The sequence below is a fragment of the Vulpes vulpes genome, chromosome 14, assembly GCF_048418805.1.
Source record: "Vulpes vulpes isolate BD-2025 chromosome 14, VulVul3, whole genome shotgun sequence".
NCBI classification, from domain to species: domain Eukaryota; kingdom Metazoa; phylum Chordata; class Mammalia; order Carnivora; family Canidae; genus Vulpes; species Vulpes vulpes.
Genome location: NC_132793.1, coordinates 122,358,270 through 122,379,990, shown reverse-complemented (window position 1 = coordinate 122,379,990; position 21,721 = coordinate 122,358,270). Strand labels below are relative to the sequence as shown.

At 44.8% G+C, this 21,721-nt stretch overlaps 1 protein-coding gene across 12 annotated transcripts in view; it reads left to right on the top strand.

Annotated features, from left to right (window-relative positions):
* Positions 1-21,721, top strand: part of TBC1D1 (TBC1 domain family member 1) — a 239,216-nt gene that overhangs the window by 64,042 nt on the left and 153,453 nt on the right. For 2 of the 12 annotated variants that reach the window (XM_072737887.1, XM_072737886.1), the window contains exon 1: positions 18,303-18,476. The exons of 6 other annotated variants lie outside the window; for them this stretch is intronic. In XM_072737887.1, the coding sequence (XP_072593988.1) occupies positions 18,447-18,476 (30 nt within the window). In that variant the 5' untranslated portion in view covers positions 18,303-18,446. Of the gene's footprint in view, positions 1-17,391; positions 17,695-18,275; positions 18,477-21,721 lie in introns of those variants that run through there. 4 more of the 12 variants (XM_072737888.1, XM_072737891.1, XM_072737890.1 and 1 more) reach the window with 4 other exon arrangements.

The window sequence follows — 21,721 nt, the reverse complement described above, 5'->3', positions numbered from 1 at the left end:
TTTGTGGTTATGTTCTTATAGATTTTTTTTCAAGACTGTTTGAAGCAATGATAAAAAGTCAAATTCTGAACCAAAATAAACCAAACAAATTAAACAAAAAATTGGACAAAAAACACCATACTTTTAAAAATCACCCTATGAAAAAATAAATAAATAAAAAATAATAAAAATCACCCTATGTTTGGTAATAAGCTGGTGTTTGGTTTAGTGTGCCTGTGATCACCACAGGGCTTGGAGCTCCTCTGATGGTCTTTAACACTTCCAGGACAGTAATTAATCATTTAGTGTAGGTATCTCCTACACTAAATGAACAATAACTCTTCATTTTAGATGCCTCTTTGAATATCCCTGAGGGCAGGAGACATGAAACCGTTAAGAAAATATAAACCAGGGGCACCTGACTGGCTCAATATGCCCATATGACTCTTGGTCTCAGGGTGGTGAGTTCAAGCCCCTTGTTGGGCAGAGGGCTTCCTTAAAATGAATAAGTAAATAAAATATATAATGAATTTTTATTTTTTTAATTTTTGTTTTTTTTAAGGATTTTATTTATTTATTCACGAGAGACAGAGAGAGAGGCAGAGACACAGGCAGAGGAGAAGCAGGCTTCTTGCAGGGAGCCCGATGTGGGACTCTATCCCAGGACCTGAGATCAGGACCTGAACCAAAGGCAGATGCTCAACCATTGAGCCATCCATGTGCCCTGATAATGAATTTTTCTAAATCAGTTTAAAACAAGACAACTCAGGGCCACCCAGGCGCCCAGATTTTTAAAATTTAAAAGCTTGGTAAAATCAGGACTGACAAGGATGTGAAGAAGCAGGCACGATGGGAGTATAAATTGGCACAGCGTTTCTGCAGAGGAGTATGGCCATGTGCAGTAGACTGGAAGAGGTGGATACCTGTGATCCAGCAGTTCCATTTCCAGGCAGATATTGTGGACATGTGTGCAGAGAGAGAAGTAAGAGGGTGTTGTTGCTCTGGTTAAAAAAAAAAAAAAGGAAAAGTTCTATATGTCTGTCAAAAAATGGAATAGATGGCAGCCCGGGTGGCTCAGTGGTTTAGTGCCGCCTTCAGCCCAGGGCCTGATCCTGGAGACCCGGGATGGAGTCCCACGTCGGGCTCTCTGCATGGAGCCTACTTCTCCCTCTGCCTCTCTCTCTCTCTCTGTGTCTCTCATGAATAAATAAATAAAATCTTTTAAAAAAATGAATAGATAATTAAATTATGGAATAATAATTTGTTGCAACTGAATTTTTCCAACAGTTAAAATACAACGTGTTGAGTTATAAAAAAAAAAAAAGCAACTGCCAAAAAATATAGTATACATGGCGATACCATGTAGGAAAAAATTTAGAAGCACAAAACATGAATATATATTGTTTGTGTATTAATTAGGGAGATAATATATAAAAGCAGAGGGAAAGATAGACCCAGCACGGGAGGGTGGGCACTTCTGGGAATGTAGGGAGAACTCTACAAATTATGTCTTAAAAAGAAACACATATATACATACTTGTGCAAAAGATTTAAAACTGTTAAAACTCGGTAGTAGCTACATGAGTATCATAATATTCTTTTTTAAAAACAATATTTTATTTATTTATTCATGAGAGAGAGAGAGAGAGAGGCAGAGACACAGGCAGAGGGAGAAGCAGACTCCATACAGGGAGCCTGATGTGGGACTCGATCCTGGGGTACCGCCCTGAGCCAAAGGCAGATGCTCAACCACTGAGCCACCCAGGCGTCCTGAGCATCATAATATTCTATTTGATCTTTTTGAAATATTTTATAATTTAAAAAACCTTAGAAAACAAGAATGTTGTGTGTAATGAAAAGTCCACTATCAGATTCAGCTCTTTTGTAGCATAGGGATAACCTCACTCCTTTATTGCTGTTCTGTGGCTCATTTCTGCCTGGACTTTGTGTGCATTCTTCGTCCTCACTGCTTCCAGGTGGGTTCAGAGGCCCCAGTGTTGGGTCCAAGGCCTTCTGTGTCCGCTTTCAAAGCACTTTCTCTTTTCCCTGTTGCAACACTTCTCACTCAGCTGCGCAGTTTCCTGTTTACGTGCTGCTTGGGCCCACTGGACCCTGAGACGTTCCTCTGGGGGGCAGGTGGCTTGTTTACCGCACCAGCTCCAAGGGACTAGTGTGCACTGGTGTGCACTAAGGTATATGTAAGTGACAATGAAATAATGGGTGCTTCAGTGGTTTAAGTTCATGGCTATGCACGTAGTGGGCTGGAGTTGGATACTTGAAATCACCAAGTATATGTACTCTGTACCAACTATGAATTGAACCTAGATAGCAACATTTCTTGCCCCAGAGAGACTGTGTGCACCATTGATGATTTGGCCAACCTGGTGCTGCAGTGTCACAGTGGAGAGGAGGAGGAAGGTGATGTGCTTCTTGGAAGGAAACCTTGTCTGAGACCCACTGACCGCCTCTAACTCAAGAATCAGTTTGTCATTGAGTTTTGGTGGGGGACATACCCCATCCAGCTAATTTCCTGGGCACTGGGAGGTCAGGGTCCTTTAGCCCATTAGCCAAGCCAGGTCTTCACAGGAAGGATGACTGCTGCCAGCAACTCCACATCCAGGAGCCCAGCCATTGCTTTGTCCCTGGTCAAATCGGGTTTGGATCAGGTGGGGTTACCAGCCTCCAGAGTGGCCTTAGTGGAGAACCTTCTGCAGACCTCATTTCCTTCCTGCTAGCCCTGGGCCATTGGTAGCCTTGGGAAAGGCCTTGCTTTATCGGACCCAAAGAGAATGTTTTGTGGCTCATTTCATCCTCTTTTCTCTTTTCATCCTCTCTCCTTCATTTGATTATTCACTAGAATCCCATTTCAAGTCCACCTCCATGTAGCCTAGCTGGCACTGGCTCAGCCTCCAGCCCCCAGAAGGGGCAGGACCTCTTCCCTGACAAAGCCTGCTGTGGCTGGAAGCTGGTGGGTGTTTTCAGAACCTCTCTGGACCAGAAGAAATCTTAGAGCATGTAGCCCTGTGTCGATAGCACTTAGGACCAGTTGCTTACCTTCCATTGTGGCGAGAGGCTCAGCTCTCCCCAGACTTGACCTCGGGCCAGGTATGTTACCCCTCTGACCCTCAGCTTCTTTGTCTGACAAATGGAATAAATAATACTGTGCAGCAGAGTTTTGAGATAATTAGGGACTGTGTTGTAAAGTGGTTAAGTTGACAGGGTGCTTGGGCCTGAATCCGGGTTCTGCCCCTGCAGCTTGCCCATCCAAAATAGGGTAACCCTGGTCCTACGTGCGTATTGCAAATGCTCAGAACAATGCCTGGCCCGTAGTGAGCACTTTCCAAAGGTTTGCTGGCTTAGTGGTGTCTCGTACACAATATGTACTCAATCCACATTATGTTCTATTACTATTATCTTTACTTGTCTTTACTTGTCTTAGTTCTTCCAGATTACTATAAGAAAAATAGCACAGACTAAGTGGCTTATAAACAACAGAAATTTATTTCTCACAGTTCTGGAGGCTGAGAATTTCAAAATCAAGGTGCTGGCAGATGCAGTGTCTGATGAGGACCACTTGCTGGTTCCTAGAAGGCCATCTTCTTGCTGTGTCCTTACATAGTGGAAAGGGCAAGGAGCTCTGTGGGGTCTCTCTGTAAGGACACTAATTCCATTCATGAGGGCTCCACCCTCATGACCTAATCCCCTCCCAAAGGCCCCACCTCCCAATACCATCACATGGAGGATTCGGTTTCAACGTGAATTTGGGGATGATATGAACATGCAGTCTATGGCGTTTTGTCCCTGACCCCCCGAATTCATGTCTTTCTCACATGCAAAACACATTCATTCCATTCTCAAACTCCCAAAGTCTTCTTCACTTGTTCCAACATCAACTCGAAAAGTCTGAAGTCTGAAGTCTCATCTAAATATCATCTAAATCAGATGTGGGTGAGACTGGAGATATGATTCATCCTGAGACACACTGAGACAAATTCTTCACTAAGCTGTGAACCTGTGAAACCAAACAAATTATATGCTTCCAAAACACAATGGTGAAACAGGCATAGGATAAACGCCCCCCCCCCCAAAAAAAATCCAAACTACAAGGCAAAACTCCATCAGATCTTAAGGTTTGAGAAAAATCCTCTTGGGCTTGATTTCCCCTGCCCTCCAGACCCAGCTGGGGCAGGAGTACCACCGTCTGGACACAATGGGACAGAGGTCCTGACCTGGCAGCTTTGCAGGGCAGCAGGAGTTAGGGTTACGAGACTTTGGGGTTGTTGTAAGAATTAATGAGATAATATATGAAAATACCTGGCATGCAATAAGTATTCAGTAGGTATTATTTCCTTCCTTCTGACCCTTGATCTTGGAGAAGGAGTAACTCAGACAGGAGGCAGGTGACCCCTACCATTGAGTTGTAGGCATTCATTCTCTCAAACTTCTCTCTTGAGGTAAGGAGCCAACTCTAGGTTTCTTGAAAAGCTCCAAGGGCTTTGGCATCCTTGTGACATTAGGATCTTAGGATCGGTGAGCAGGTGTGTTTAGTTCTGCCTTGACCCTGAGCTAAGGCTGCCAGGCATGAACCCATCCTGGGCATTTAATTGAGCACATATTCCTTAGCATTCCTGAAGGAAGCTTGGAAGGGCCCTTGGAGAGCTTGAGTCTAACCTCTGAAATGTACACGGTAGAAACAGGCCCAGAGATGTAGCCTGAGCTGCCTGAGAGATCACATAGCCAGTCGTGTGGAGGTAGAAGCTGGTGCACACCTGGATGTCCATCCCAAGCCCCTGCTGCCGCCAACCTCCACGGAGAGGACGCCAAAGGGCTGTGTGCAAATCAATCAGACCACTTTAGATGAATTCTGATCTCCTCAGAAAGCTGATTTATCTTCACCTCATCCAGAGCATAACCTCTGTCATGCCTGAAAAATTCTAGGTGAGGAGAGCAGTGTCTCAGACCTCTTTAGTCCTAAGCATTTGAAAAATCAAAGGAGATGTGAACACAAAGGGAAAGGAGAAGCCATTTCCTTCTTACACCGTCTCATCCCTTATATCTCCTGCCAAAGCGAACAGAAATGGTTTTCAGCTGTGTACCTCCTCTAGCTGTGTATAGAGACTAGGAGGCAGGTGATGGTTTGTTTTATAATCTCTGTATTACTTTACTAAGCTGTGAACCCAGAGGGACCTTTTTTTTTTTAAGAGATTTTTTATTTATTCATGATAGACATAGAGAGAGAGAGAGAGAGAGAGAGGCAGAGACACAGGCAGAGGGAGAAGCAGGCTCCATGCTGGGAGCCTGATGCGGGACTCGATCCTGGGTCTCCAGGATCACGCCCTGGGCCAAAGGCAGGCCAGGGATCCGCTGAGCCACCCAGGGATCCCCCCAGAGGGACTTTTCTTTTTCTTTTCTTTTTTTTTTTTTTTTTGCAGGCTCCATGCAAGGAGCCCGATGTGGGACTCGATCCCAGGTCTCCAGGATCACACCCTGGGCTGCAGGCAGCGCTAAACCACTGCACCGCTGGGACTGCCCCCAGAGGGACCTTTTATCTTAAAGTTTCTAGGGGGATATTGACCCAAGAACGGGCCACTTGTGTTTTAACTTCTACAAAGTGTGTTTGCCCTGGGTACCTAACAGTTGCGTTGAGCATAACCAGGCGCTCTTCTCTGGGTGACGTGCGAGTGTACCCAGCTTGGTGGACACTTGGGGGCATCTCAAATGATAGCAAGGAAACAGATGTCAGCTGTTTGCGTGACTGTGCAGAGGTACGTGGTTCTGAACCAGGCACAAGTAACCAACATGGAAGAGTCACTGTTCTGCTTTTTAGGCGCTTGTTGCACGGTTCCAAAAATATTGTCATCCAAAAATACTGAAACATACAAATTTAGGCTTTGAAAAGAGCGAGAACATTCACAAGAGAGTTTCCGTTGTGTTTAGAATTCAATTTTCTTTTAAGACTTAATTTTTTTAGAATAGTTTTAGGGTCACAGGAGAAGGTGAGCAGAAAGTATAGAGATTTCCCCTACATCCAGCTTTCAGGAGTAAATAGCTATCTGAGTTGATAGCATTTATTGCAGTTGGTGAACCCACAGTAACACAACATGGTCACCCGAAGTCCGAAGTTTACCTTAGGACTCACTCTTGGTGTGGTACAATCTATGGGTTTGGACAAATGTATGATGACATGTATGAATCATTATAACATCATACAAGGTAATTTTCACTGCCCTAAAAATCCTCTGTGCTATTCATCTCTCTCTTCTCATCCCCAACCCCTTGGCAACCACTGATCTTTTACTATCTCCATCGTCTTACCTTTTCCAGAATGTCACATAGTTGGAATCATACAGTATGTACAGCCTTTTCAAATTGGCTTCTTTTATTTAGTGATAGACATTCACGGTTCCTCCATTTCTTTCTATGGCTTAGTAGCTCATTTCTTTCTAGTGGTAAATAATATTCTATTATCTGCATGTGCCACAGTTTATTGATCTATTCACCTACTGAAGGACATCTTGGTTGCTTCCAGGCTTTGGTAATTAAATAAAGCTGCTACAAACATCTGTGTGCAGTGTTTTTCTGTGTGGATCCAAGTTTTCAATTGCTTTGGGTAACTACCAAGGAGCACGATTGCTGGATTGAAGCTTGATGGTATTAAAGAACTAGATGATAGTGAACAAATAGAAATTGTTTTAGAAGTGGGAAATCAGGGTGGGGGTGACTGGGTGACGGGCACTGAGGTGGGCACTTGACGGGATGAGCACTGGGTGTTATTCTATATGTTGGCAAATTGAACACCAATAAAAAATAAATTTATAAAATCCTAAAAAATAAAAAAGAAGTGGGAAATCATCCTAATCAAAGATAAACTAAACTACCTTTAAAAGAAAAAAAAAAGAAATCATAATCTGTGAAAGGAGAAAGGGGAGTTTGGGTCCAATTTTTATTCACTAATGTATTTGATCAGAAAGTAGGAATTAATATTTTTCAGTCTCATTTTTTAGGAGAAACACAACTTGCAGTTTAGAAAAAAGTTATTTTTTGGTAAAGTTAGTGCTATGCAAAGTGCTGTTTTTAATGTTTCCATTGTAAATTTTAGTGAAAATGTCTGAGCTTAAAGCTGAGAGTCTATGTTTAGTTATAACCCAGGGTAAGGATGTCAAAAATCTTATGACTAAATTTTCAGTGTTTTCTTTTGTGAGCTCATTGCTGCTGGGTTTTTCCATGATTTTGAAACATGTGTGTACAATTTTTGGAAAGACGATTGATTATTTGCTTAAACTTTATAGACCGAGCTAAAAATAGAAAAACATTGTTTCTATTTTTGGAATGTTTTAGCAGCTAAAAAGTGAACACAATTACCATACATATTAAGCAAAAATACTGAGTGAGGAACAGATATTAAAATAGCAAATATATTAATTTAACTGGTTTAGAAATGTCATAAGCATTTTAATAAATTCATTGTTATTTTTAATGAAGAGAGAAATCTGTCATAAAGTAAATTTCTTTCTTTCTTTCCAATTTTAAGTAGGTTCCAGGCCCAGTGGCAGGGATTGAACTCACGATCCTGAGATCAAAACCTGAGCTGAGAGGTGCCTGGGTGGCTCAGTCATATAAGTGTCTGCCATTGGCTCAGGTCATGATCTTAGGATCCCAGGATTGAGCCCCACGTAAGGCTCTTTGCTCAGTGGAGAGCCTGCTTCTCCCTCTCCCTCTGCTGTTCCTCCTGCTTGTGCTGTCTCACTCTCTCTCTGATAAATAAAATCTCTAAAAATAGCAACAACAAAAACCTGAGCTGAAACCAACAGTTGGACATTTAACTGAGCCATCCAGGCGCCTCTAAATTTCTTTTTTAAAAAGATTGCTGAGTGGTGCCTGGATGGCTCAGTAGGTTAAGCATCCGCTGTTGGCTCAGGCCATGATCTTAGGAGGTCCTGAGATTGAGCCCTGCGGGGAGTCTGCTTCTCCCTCTCCTTCTGCCTGCTCATGTTCTCTTTCAAATAAATAAAATCCTAAAAAAAAAAAAAAAAAAAAAAAGACTGCTGAGTGCAGAGAGAAAAAAAGGCATTCTGCAATTGATGTGAACTTTACTTTTGAGGGGATTTGTCACTGGCTGGTCCCCTCTAGAGTTAATTCAATGGCTCACTTTTTTATACTGCAGTCTTAGTATTTCTAGTTGGTCTGCAGCCAGCTTTTAATTTTGTGAGGCTTTTTGATAAACATACTGAAGGTGTCTGGAGCCATTAAATATGTCTTACTAAATCTGTTTGCTGTTATTTTGGCTAGCAGGAAACTACAGCCTGATGCCCAGAATCAACACAAAATTAGAGCCTTAATTCAAATGTTGATATAGATGCATCAAAGTAGAATGTTCTTTAGCTAATAACCTGAATTTGTTGTCTACCCCCAAATAAGTCTTCACTAAATTTATCCTTCCATTTCCCCCCTTGAACTTTCTTTCAGTCACTCATCAATTTTTTCAGCACCATTTATTCTGAAGTTGGTCTTCAGGTACTTGGTCTTGCCAACCAAAGACTCCACTTTGAATTTGCCATGATTTAAAATGTGCTTGCAGCATCTGGGTGGCTCAGTTGGTTAAGTATCTGCCTTTGGCTCAGGTCATGATCCCAGGGTCCTGGGATCGAGTACCGCATCAGGGAGCCCGCTTCTCTCTCTGTCTCTGCCTCCTTCTTTGTCTCTCTGTTTCTCATGAATAAATAATACAATCTTTAAAAAAAAAAATAAAAAAACCCCCACAAAATAAAATATCACTGCTTGTATGTGCTTGAGAGAAAGTGAGAGATGTAGACAGAAAGGAAGGATGGGATGTGTGGGAAGAGGAACAGGGGAGTAGTTGTCTGAATGAGCAGGATCCATTGCCAAAGGAGGAATTTCTGAAGTGTCTGAAAGTGAAGGGCAGGAATGCTGGCACATTCCAGTTCTGTGCCTGGCTAGAATCATGGGAATTTACCAGAGAAACTTGGACAATTCATGGTGTGCCTGACAGAGTTAAAGTAACAAATGGAACACAGTCATGCTGCTAGACTTAGCAACTCATAAAAAGGGAGAGGAAAATATTGAGAGTCAGGGAGGCCCACCCGTCCTGAAATGAATTTTGGCTGACATACAATCTCCTCTTTGATCTCAACTGTTTGTCCTGTCTATAAACCCAGTCACGAACTTGAGACCTCCAGCCCATCATTTCTGTTTTATTTTTGCATTTATAGCACATACTGTTTTAGAGTTCTCCAGAGAAACAGAACCAATAGGATATAGATATGTTCGTAAGAGGAGATTTATTGTAGGAATTGGGTCAGATGGTTATCCATAACCATAAAGTCCCATGATCTGCCGCCTGCAAGCTGGAGAACCAGGAAAGCCGGTGGTGTAGCTCAGGACAGACCTGAAGGCCTGCGAATTTGGGGGCTGGTAGTGTAAGCTGTGGTCTGAATCAGAAGGCCCAAGAACCAGGAGCACCGATGCCCATAGGCAGGAGAAGATGAATGTTTCAGCTCAAATAGAGAGCACAGATTTGCCTTCCTTGGCCTTTTTGTTCTATTGAGGTGAGGCCCTCAACTATTGGATGATACCAACCCAACGCTGGGGAGGGGTATCTTCTCTAGGCAGTCTACTGATTCAAATGCCAGTCTCTTCCAGAGACACTTTCACAGAGATACCCGGAAATACTATTTACCAGCCAACTGAGCATCCCTTAGCCCATTCAAGTGGACCCATAAGATTAATCATCATAAATACCCGTCACTAACCAACAGCAATCACCGCTAATACTACTACTACTGCTTCTACTACTACAACTAATGTTTCTTAGGCACCTATTATATGCAAAGATTCAGGCTGAGATGCTTCATATGCATCTCATCTGATCCTAAAACTCCACCTGGCTGGCTCATTCTGTACAGCCTGTGACTCTCCATCCTGGGAGTTGTAAGTTCAAGGCCCATGTTGTGTTGCAGGAATTCTCTGCCTTTTGTGCCCAGGTTCTTGGTCACACCACTTTGAAGAATGAAGAGGTAGACCAAATGAAGAGTGGTGGGCACCAAAACAAAGTTCATTGGGCAAGAGTATAAAGCTTCCAGAGAGGGAGGGAGCCTGAGAGGGTTGCCCTCAGAGTTTCTAATTGTAGTGGTTTTTATGAGGTCTTTTGAGGAATTATCTTAAGCTATCAGGATGTGCTGAGTCATGCCAATCAGGGTTTGGTCACCTATCTATCTACCTATTAGGTTAATGTCCACATGCTGATGGTCTCTTGTTTGTCTGACATCTGGGGGCTTAGGTCTTTTTTTGGGGGGGGAGGGACCTTAGGTCTTAATTGGCCCTTAATTGTCAATTGACATTGACAAATGCTTTGTGGTTAATTGTCTTATTTTAGGACGTTTTGCAGAAGTCATTTCTGCAAAGGTTGCAAAGCAGAATGCTAGTGCAGCCCTGTCTAAGCTGTAAAACAGGATGTTAGTGCTGTTTTATTTTAGCTGTCCTGACTCCATTATTTTCTCACTGGGGACTCTGGCCCTGACTACCTACCCAATTGTCCAACTAACTCCTACCAGTTGGATGTAGAGATCACTTAAAAAAAAATCCTAAAACCAGCCCTCTAAAGTGTGGATTATTATTCCATTATTATAAAGCCTCATAGACGGTCACCTGGGTGACTCATCTGCCTTTGGCTCGGGTCATGATCCTGGGAAAGCCGGTGGTGTAACTCAGTACAGATCTGAAGGCCTGTGAATTTGGGGGCTGGAGTGTAAGCTGTGGTCTGAATCAGAAGGCCCACTTACCTAAAGTCATTAAACCATCATCATCTAGAGGGATCCCTGGGTGGCGCAGTGGTTTAGCACCTGCCCTTGTTCCTGGGTGTGATCCTGGAGTCCCGGGATTGAGTCCTGTGTAGGGCTCTCGGCATGGAGCTTGCTTCTCCCTCTGCCTGTGTCTCTGCGTCTCTTTCTTTCTCTCTGTCTATCATGAATGAATAAATAAAATCTTAAAAAAAAAAAAACCATCATTACCTGGAGGGATTTAAAAAATTGAGACATAATTCACATACCATGAAATTTAGGTTTTTAGTATATTTTGAGTATATTAAGTATAGTGAATATACTAAAAGTTCCAAAATATTTTCATTACCCCAAAACAGAAACCCTCTACTCATTAGCAATCACTCCCCATTCCCCCCGCCCCCCAGCCTTCCGTTCTGTGGAAACCATGAATCCAGTTTGTCTCTCTATGGATTTGCCTATGCTGGATATTTATTATAAGTGGAATCATACAATATGTAACCTTTTGTGTCTGGCTTCTTTCACTTAGCATAATGTTTTCAAGGTTCATTTACATTGTAGCATGTATCAGTATTCATTACTTTTTATGACAAAATAATCCCCTGTTGTGTAGTACACTGCATTTTGTTTAGCCATTCATCCGTTGATGGACACTTAGGCTGTTTCTCCTTTATAGCTGTTATGAATAATACTACAGAGAACATTCAGGTGCAAGTTTTTTCATGGCATATGTTTTCAGTTCATACAGAGGGATTTTGTTGCTTGATTTTCTTGGACTTGATAGTATCCTCAGCAAATATTTTTTTCTGGAAACAAAGTCTTAGGCCAGAGAGGGATAACTGCACACCTCCAAACTAGAATTTACTAAAATTCTCTTTTTACAATGTGAGCTCTGATTCTGTCTGTAATAAGGCTGGATTTCCAGAGCCCAGCAGTGTATTTTTACTGCCTTTGTCCAGCTGATCCCCGCTCCTGGAAAGCCTCATCACCATCTGTAAATGTTCTAAAGCTTTGGGGCACCTGGCTGGCTCAGTCAGTAGAGCTTGGGGTTCCTCATCTCCCAGTTGTGAGTTTGAGCCCCTCACTGAGTTGTAGAGATTACTTAAAAAAAGAAAAAAAAAAAAAAAGTCCTGTGTCTTTCCAACCAGGAAGCTGTGTCTTCCTTTATAGCCATAAGTTATCTTTCATTTTTTTCTGGAAACTCTGTGGAGCTTCACTGGGGCCTTTCCAGAGGCATTGTTCACTCTCTCCCTTTCCAACAATACTGGCTACCATCCTCTGCCCCCCTTGAGGTCAAAATTCGGGTTTTAGCACATTTCTCTTCCTTGCCAAGACACGTGTTGCTTTACACAATAGGTGCCGATGAATAGCCCTGAACGGAATAAATCTCTGATTAGTTGCTGCAATATTGTGATTTATAATAAATATATATTTGATCTTTGTTCCCTTTCCTGGCAGGGAGCTCCTAAGACCCTTGGAATTTCCTGTGAAGAGAGCAATGAAGGTGTTCTTTTGTTATGTTAATGAAGCCACTTTTGGAAAGCCCCTTGGTCACCTAAGAAAGGAGGTTGGTTGCCAGGGAACCAACCACAGGATTAGAGAGTAGGAATCCTGAATCTTACCCCTGGACCTTGGTGGGGGGAGGAGTGGCGCGGAGAGAGGACTGAAGTTTCAGTTTAGTCACTAGGGGCCAGTGATTTAATTGATCAAGTTTAGGTAATGAAGCCTCCATTACAAACCCAAATGAGTTTGGAGAGCTCCCGGGTTGGAAAACACCTGGAGATGCCAGGGCAGTGGCTCTCCCAGGGAGTATGCAAGTTCCATGCGCTTCGTCCAGGCCTTACCCCATGCATCTCTCTCATCTGGCCGTTCCTGAGTTATAGCCTGTTATAATAAACCAGTAATCTAGTAAGTAAAGTGTTTCTCTGGGTTCTGTCAGCTAGGCTAGCTAGCATATTAATCGAACCCAAGGAGGGGGTTGTGAGGACCTGTGGCTGGTCCGTTAGAAGCTCAGGTGACAACATGGCCTTGTGATTGTCATGGGAACTGTGTGTAGGGGGCCCCAGTCTTGTGTGGGACCTAGCTCTTAACCTGGGGGATCTCCAGGTCAGTAATGTCAGAATTGAGGTGAACTGTAGGACACCCAGTTGGTGTCAGAGAATTGCTTGACGGTGTGGAAAAGAAAACCATATTGTCATTGGTTGGTCAGGATCATAGTTGCCAAGTCCTTCTGATTCACTTGAAAGCACGTTGAGTTTCCTAGTATTACAACGGCCCTATTTTTAGCCAGGTCTTGTGGGGAGGAAGAGGTTGGCAGAGTGAGGTCATGCTTTTGCATGCTTCCCCCTCTTTGCCTCCACCTCTGAGTTGGTGCAGCACAGCCAAGGAGGTGCATGTCCTCTGGAATTCTCACAGGCGATTTCGCAGTCCTTGCTTCTTGCTCCTTCTCAAAGGAGGAAGATGGCAGGAGAATCGGGCAGCAGTGGTGGGGACTTCTTGGGTGGAGGAGTTCCGGTCAGGCTCAGGAGGGAAGCAAGTCTTCCAGTTCCTAGGTTCTCCCATCCATCTTCAAGTCCTCCCTTAATGTCTCAGGAAAATAGATTAAGTTATCCTTGTAAAGTTACTTAGAAAGACAGCAGTCTTGGATTTTCTATAGATCCTGTTCATTTAGATCTCAGCCATCCTATTTGGATAACCTACTGCTCTTCAGAGAGCAACCATATCTTATTTTTTCTTTTAATTAATTAATTCATCCATTCATTCATTCATTCATTCATTCATGTAATCTCTATACCCAATGTGGGGTTTCAATTCATGACCTGAGAACAAGAGTCACACATTCTTCTGAGGCATCCAGGCACCCCTTACATCTTTTTTTCTTTTTCTTTTTTTAAATAAGGCATCTAGAACTGTGAAAAGAGGTTCTCAATCCTGGCTGACAGACTCGCCTGTTAGAGAAGGAACACGCATACATCCACTCTCCCAAGCTTTAAGTAGAGCTAGAAGTCAACACCAGTATTGACCTCTGGCTGAATTTAGTTGGCTGACACATTTTGCTTGCTTGGATGGAGTTGTAATAATTGGGTGTCCCATCTCTGAGATGCCACAGCTCGTTCAGTCCTTTATTGTCTCACACCTGGCTCTCTTCATGCATTTATGTGACCTGCCTGCCCTTTGAGGTCCTTGCCCCCAAAGCAGCCCATTTATTCACCCTCCTTCCCCACCTACCCCCTGTCATCACAGGCAACTCTGATGGACGATCAGGGCTGGGAACCATCAGCATCTTTGAGCAACGACTATTCTGTCTAGGGGTTCTCAGTTCTGACTGGAAGAGAATCACTCAGGAGCTGTTAAAAATAACCAGTCCCTGGTCTATGTACAGTCCTTTCCTGGGGGGAATATATAGTTTCTTAGGGGAAAGGATACTTTCTTTTTCAGCCAGGAGGGAGTATGGTGTTTTAAGGAAAATTGTTTCATTATTATGTGGAATCAGTATATTGTCTGATGTTAACAGTTTCCCTTTAATGAAATTCCAAATTATAGCAGATAATTGATAATAATAACAGATAATATAATTCCAATTATAACAGAGTTTCTTCCTGCACTGTGACTACTACATGGTGATAGTGAATTAAAACAAGACCCTTCTCATAGATTTCTTAAGCTGTTTGGTGTTAGAGCTCCGCATGTTCCTGCCCGGCAAGTCTATTCAATGCAAAGGCTCTTACGTTCCCATGAAATGAATGATTCTACACAGTTGGGGATCAGGAAGAGAGATCTGGGGCAGAGGGAGACCTCTGTGTGTCTAGGGGATATGTAAGCTTTGGGCAAGTCCAAACCAGGTCTGACTGATGAGCCTCCACCCTGATGTGCGTATAGGGAGAACTGGATCCAGGTTTAAACAATGAAGACTTGATGTCCCTATTTCACCTGCCTGGGCGCTTTCTATTATAATTGTTACATCCACGATTTGGTGTGACTTTAATTTTTTTTCTTTGTGCGAGAAGTGTGAATTATATTCTCCTAAATTTAATCTAATTTCTTTTTTTGTCACCCCATCTCCACCCCAACTGGCAGAAAATTTATCTCAGTCAGGAATATTTCATGTTTCTTTCATCAATTTTGGGTTCTTTTCATCGCCACCCCAAAGGTGCTTCTAAGTTATGGGCATCTTCGTAGAGTTCAGTCTGGGGATTGGAGTGATGGAGTATGGTGACATTTGTCATGGGTGCAGCTGGTCCCACCTGGTCCTCAGCTGCCCATCAAACTATGTTGCTGCCTAGGAACCAGGTCTCCCTCTGGATGAGCTAGTGCACATCATCCCTGGGACACAGGACACAGAACAGTTTCTGCTGTTCTCTTAAGAGTCTGTTGGCCAGAAGCTCAGTTTAAGCCCCACACCAATGATTCTCATATGTGCATCTCAAACTTGAATGTGCACCCTAACCATCTGGAATCACAATAACATGAAAGTTCTGACTCCGTAGGTCTGGATTATTCAGGGCAGGGCCCAAGATTTTGCATTTCTTTTTCTTTCTTTTCTTTTTAAAGATTTTATTTATTCCTGAGAGACACACAGAGAGAGGCAGAGACATGGGCAGAGGGAGAAGCAAGCTCTCTGGAGAGAGCCTGATGCAGGATTCGATCCCAGGGCCCCAGGATCACCACCTGAGCCAAAGGCAGACACTCAACCACTGAGCCACCCAGGCGCCCCAGATTCTGCATTTTTTTTAAAGATTTTATTTATTTATTCATGAGAGACACACACAGAGAGGCAGAGACACAGGCAGAGGGAGAAACAGGCTCCATGCAGGAAGCCGGATGTGAGACTCGATCCCAGGCCTCCAGGATCATGCCCTGTGCCGAAGGTGACGCTAAACCGCTTTGCCACCCAGGGATCCCCCAGATTCTGCATTTCTAACAGATTGCCAAGTACTGTCCAGGCTGCTGGTTCTTTGAGTAGCAAGGTTGTGGAGTGCAGAAGGGCTCGCAGTGTAATGGAGTTGTCAGGCTCGAACTCTTCTACTGGCATGGGGAAGTGATTGGCTAACAGGGAAGGATTTGGTCAAACTGCTGCAAATGCCCCCCCCCCCTTTTTAGCTCTTCATTTCTTTTATTTATTCGTTTTAAAGTTACTTTTTCTTTTTTTTACTTTTTTTTTTTTTTTTAGTTTTTTAAGTAAACTCTGCCCACAAAATGGAGTTCCAGCTCACAACCCCAAAATTGAGTCACTTGCTCTACAAAGTGAGCCAGCCAGGTGCCCCCAGCTCTTAATTTCTTTTTTTAAATATTTTATTTAGGGCAGCCTGGGTGGCTCAGTGGTTTAGGGCCACCTCCAGCCCAGGGTGTGATCCTGGAGACCCGGGATCAAGTCCCGCATCAGGCTCCCTGCATGGAGCCTGCTTCTCCCTCTGCCTGTGTCTCTGCCTCATTCTCTCTCTTTGTCTCTCATGACTAAATAAATAAAACCTGGGATCCCTGGGTGGCGCAGCAGTTTGGCGCCTGCCTTTGGCCCAGGGCGCGATCCTGGAGACCTGGGATCGAATCCCACATCGGGCTCCCGGTGCATGGAGCCTGCTTCTCCCTCTGCCTGTGTCTCTGCCTCTCTCTCTCTTTGACTATCATAAATAAATAAAAAATTAAAATAAATAAATAAATAAAATCTTTAAAAATAATAATAAAATATTTTATTTTATTCATGAGAGACACACAGAGAGAATGAGGCAGAGACACAGGCAGAAGGAGAAGCAAGTATCCCGCCCTGAGCCAAAGGCAGATGCTCAACTCCTGAGCCACCCAGGTGCCCTAGCTCTGAATTTCTTTAGCGAATGTCAATCACTGCTTACAAGCAGGAAAGAGCAGCACTTCCTTAAGATGCTCCTAAGGCCCTTTTCAGTTACCCAGGTGGCCCCCGTTAGAATGCTGGCACTCTTGGCTTTCCCTCTGCACCCCACCTGGAAGGAGAAACAAAAAGATGACATATCCCCCCCCCCCCCATCCTCTCCTCCTGGCAGTCATGACAGTGGTGTGTAATTCCCTCTTGCCCTGTGTGTGGACTGGAATCATTTCTTCGCATTTTAACCAATAGAATACAGCAGGAATTTGGGGCTGTCACTTCTGAGATCAGTTTATAAAATGACTGATTTCCTTCTTGGACATATTCTCTTTCTTGGATCATTTGTGCTGGGGGATGCGAACTGCCATTTTAGGAGCAGCCCCATGGAGGGGACCACCTGATGCAGCAAGAAATGGAAGCCCCGAGTCAACAGCCTGCAAGGAACAGACTGTGTCAGTGAGCTTGGAAGTGAATCCTTCAGTCCCACTCCAGTTTTGAGATGGCTTCAGCCCCGGCTAACAGCTTGAACCCAACATAAAGAGAGACTTTGGGCTGGAGCAGCCACCTGAGATGCTCCCGGTTTTCTGACCCCCCCCTGTTTTAAGCTTCTTGATTTTGGGGTATTTTGTTACCATGCAGCAATAGATAATATACCCCCCTGACTCAGATGCCAGACATTTGGACATCATTAAAGTGTTCTGTTGGCCCATCATGAAAATAATGCACAACATAAAAGGAAACAGAAGCAAAATCTTGGTTGCTTTCTGGCCTGATGAGCTCAGAGGGTGGCACAACATGACACGTGCATTCACACATTGGCTATTAGACCTTTGGACTTTTTTTTTCCCCATCGTGGAACTCTAGGGTGTCTTGAGTTAGGAATTTACCTTAACATTTGTGGCTCTCAGCGGACCACACTGTCTTACCAGCTTGCCTCGGCAGAGAAGAAAACTGGTGAAATGTTCCTCCCGGGGTGAACGCCGCCGGCCTGCGGGAGCCGGAGCTTCTTAACCCCCCGCCCCCATCCTTGTCTCAGTAGCTTAGTTTTCCGACTCCAAGAAAACCACCTTTGATTATATAAAGGTATTAGGGGCTGGGGAAACACTAGTCCTTTTGTTGGCAGCTATCTCGAGCGTTTAGAAAGCAACGCGGGTGGGGGTGGGGGTGGGGGTAACCCCGGGAAAGTTGGCCCGGCTTTGTGGCCGCTCAACTCTGGGGCTTTTAAGAGACCGCAGAGGGAGGAATTCCGAGTTTTCTGAAAGTTCTTGGACTCCTCCTCCCGGGGCTGCGCCGCCCGGGGCACCCCGGAGTCCCTGCTTCCCGCCCGGAGCGCGGGGTGGGGGCGCGCGGGGTGGGGTGTGGGGGCGCGCGGGGCGGGGTGTGGGGGCGGGGGCGCGCGGGGTGTGGGGCGCAGGGCGGGGGGCGCGCGGGGCGGGGGGCGCGCGGGGCGGGGGCGCCGGCCGCTGCCTGTCCTCCCCTCCCCTTCCCTCCCCTCCCCTCCCCTCCCCTCCTGCCCCTCCCCTCCCCTCCCCTCCTGCCCCTCCCCTCCCCTCCCCTCCCCTCCCCTCCCCTCCCGTCCCTCCCCTGCCCTCCCCTCCCGTCCCTCCCCTGCCCTCCCCTCCCCTTCCCCGCGCTCTCCCCACCCACTTCCCTTCCCGGCCGCCTGCAGCCCTGCGGGCCGACCTCCGCGGGCGGCGCGGAGCGGGGAGGAGCCGCCGCCGGGATCATGCCCGCGCCCCGCCGCGCCCCGAGCGCGCCCCCGGCTGCCCCGCGCCCCACGGGCCGGCGGCGGGAGTGAGCGGAGCGACGGGAGGGGAGCGGCCGCCCGGCGCGCGATGTCCCCATTGTTCAGCTGGGTGGCCAAGGTAGGCGGCGGCGGGGCGGCGGGGGCGGCCGCGGCTCGGGGGACCCCGGGGGCGGGGAGGGGCAGGGGGAGGGGGAGGGGGCCCGGCCGCGCGGGGACGCGAGCCGCGGGGGGGGGGCGGGCGCCGCTGCCGTCGGGCCCCGGGCGCCCCCCATTCAGCGCGGGCCGGCGGGGCCCGGGTGGCGTCCGGCCCATTTCGCGGGTGGGGACGGTGAGGCCGCTGTGGCACCCGGGGCCCCGCGCTGTGCCGGCCGCCGGTCGGGTGCGGGAGCCCGAGGCTGCGCCTGCTGCGCTCCGGCGACCCGCCCTTTGTTCTAGCCCCCGGTTTCCGTGCCTCCCGCGGTGCGGCTTTGGGATGTGAATTGTATTTCCATAAAGTTTTGTCTTCAGGACAGTAGCGCTTTGAGGATAGCTGAGCGCTACGCATCCCTGCCAGTGTCACTGCTGCTACAGCGAAGGGGCTGGAGTAGATTTCTGGAGTTCCCACCGGCTTGAACACGTAGAATTATTTTCATTAACCCCCCCGACCCCCCCCCCCGACCCCCCCCCGACCCCCCCAAGCACCAGGCTCCTGGGTGTTTGAGGGACGCATCCCTCGCAGCCTCTGCAAGGGGCAGCAGGGCACCTTTCTCACCCTCCCGGGCTCCTCCTAGCAGAGCTTGCTCCTGGCCTCTGGCAGGTTGAGTAATAAACTGACTGGGTTAGCCATTACGTGACCCTTTGCAAATAATAATTAGGTGCTGGTTGTATCTTCTAGTTGCGCAGTGCTTCCAGAGTGCTCGTTTTATAATAAGTACCTGTTCGTGAGCCACATAAGGCTTTGCCTGTCACTTAAGAGCTAATAAAACGGAGACCCAGAAACCAAATTATTTATTAGGCACTGTATCCTATCTTCTCCTCCTCCCCAGAACTTTCACCTCCTGAAACGAAAAAGTTTTGACTTGTAGTTTTGCAAAAAAAAAAAAAAAGAATGATAACGTGCAGATTTTCTGGTTCGAAAAATTAGCTTTTATACATAATGCTAAATTTAAAAAATAATGATGTTAGGTAGTTAAAAAAGTAACTCAAGGTGTGTTGTCGGATTATATTTTATTTTAGGTTGAGGATTTGAGTCTACTTGTATGTGGTTATGAAAGACAATTGTATACAAGTCGTTTAACAAACGTGTTCAACGAAGATATTTATTAAGTGCCAGGTAGTGTTCGGGGAGTTGAGGATTTAGCAATGAGCAAGGCCGACCAGGTCCCTGTTTTCGTGGAGCTTTGATTCCAGGTTGGGGGAGACTGCACAGAAGCAAGCAAAGAGATAAACAAGGTGGTTATACAAAACCAGAGGGAGAACCTTTTACCAGATTTTTTTTTAACCTCAAAATCAGTAAGAAGTAAATCTAAAAAAACCCTAAAAACCCGAAAAACTTATTGCTGGTACTGTTTTATGATTTTATTTACTTTTCCAAAACATATTTAATAAAGATGTTTTCGCTATTGGAGTGGGGTGGACTTCTGTTTACTTTGGCCTAGGAGTTGACGGTGAAAACACCAGACCAAAGCTTTATTAAAAAAAAAAGAACCCCCCCCCCCAAAACAAAACATTAAGAAACTTTTATAAGGATTATCTGCTTCCTCCAACTGACAGTACTTTTGAAAAGGTTATTTAAATGAACTGTATGTTGGTAACTTCATCTGAAGTCTGAATCATGTTATTCCAAAGTTATTTAAACTACAGAACAACAGAACTATGATATGTTTTTAGAGCAAATTTATCAGTTGTCAGCAGAAAATGTAGTTATTTTATATTTTATTTTTGCCAGGTGTTGTGAGATTTTAAATTGCATCCTGAAATTGATTTTTATAGACAACATGACCTTTGAGTTCTTAGAATATGAAATTACTTGAAAGTCCATTTCTTGAGGTTATAGATTTTAAGAGTGACTTTCCATGGAACCTAATTTGGTTACTGCTAAGAGATAAGGCATTAACACAGTTGGCATTATATATTAGGGGGTATTTTAAAAGCAGAAACAGGAGATGCAAATAAGACAATGTGCATAATCCCAAAGTACATTTATATTTGATTTCAGAATGACCCTTCAAGAACACACAAATGAATGTGAACACACACCTCACACAAACACTTGCACATCTAATTGCTTTTCTCTTCTGACCTTTGCAAACTGGCTCAACACCTGGTAGGGAAAGAGAAAAGAGAGTGGACATCACTTGGTACAGATGGTTACCTGAACAGGAATTTTTCTTGGGTGCCACATTAAAATTGTATGAATATTGAATATGTAGAGCAATTTCATGGTTTAGGAATAGAGCCCAAACAGAAGAATTTTATGTTGAAAAAAGGAAAAATTAAGATGCACTTTTCTTTTAAATTGGACATGACCTGGAATAGTAGGGCAGGTGTGCATTATATGACAAATAGGGCAGTTTTTTTTTTTTTAAGATTTTATTTATTTATTCATGAGAGAGAGAGAGAGAGAGAGGCAGAGACACAGAGACACAGGCAGAGGGAGAAGCAGCTCCATGCAGGGAGCCCAATGTGGGACTTCAGGATCATGTCCTGAGCTGAAGGCAGACACTTAACTGCAGAGCCACCCGGGCGATGGGACAGGTTTTATAGAGGTGTGATTTCTTGATTAGCCTTTCATAAGGGTATGTGAGTTTTTATATAGATTACAAATAAAAATGAATTTCTCAAGCATCATGATTTTTTATACTAAAGCCCACAGTGGTCCCTAACCACCTGACAGTTTTGAGTATTTCTGTTGATTACTTCTGTGTCTTTTATGCATCAGTTAAGACTGCTGTAGAGGTGCCAGATAACTTTCTGAATTTATTTGAATTCACACCTGCCTGTAAAGATAATGGCTAAGATTATTGCTAGTATCTCACAGTAGTGGATTTTATTTTATTTATTTATTTTTTTCACAGTAGTGGATTTTAAATATATGTTATTCAGTCAGGTAAAGTGGAAAATGAACCTAAATGTATCCACATTTGCTGTGTTCTCAAATTCAAGCGCAGTTTCATATAGTTTATGCTTTGTCTTATTTTCCAGTGCGCCTGTATTCACTGGCTGTTTATTGGATACCTTCTATGTACCAAATACTGTTCATGAAGGAGTTAGTTCAATTTGCACAATAGGTTTATCCTTTAAAAAGTGTGCACACTGGGGTACTTGGCTGGCTAAGTGGGTAGAACATGTGACTCTTGATCTCAGGGTTGGGAGTTTGAGCCC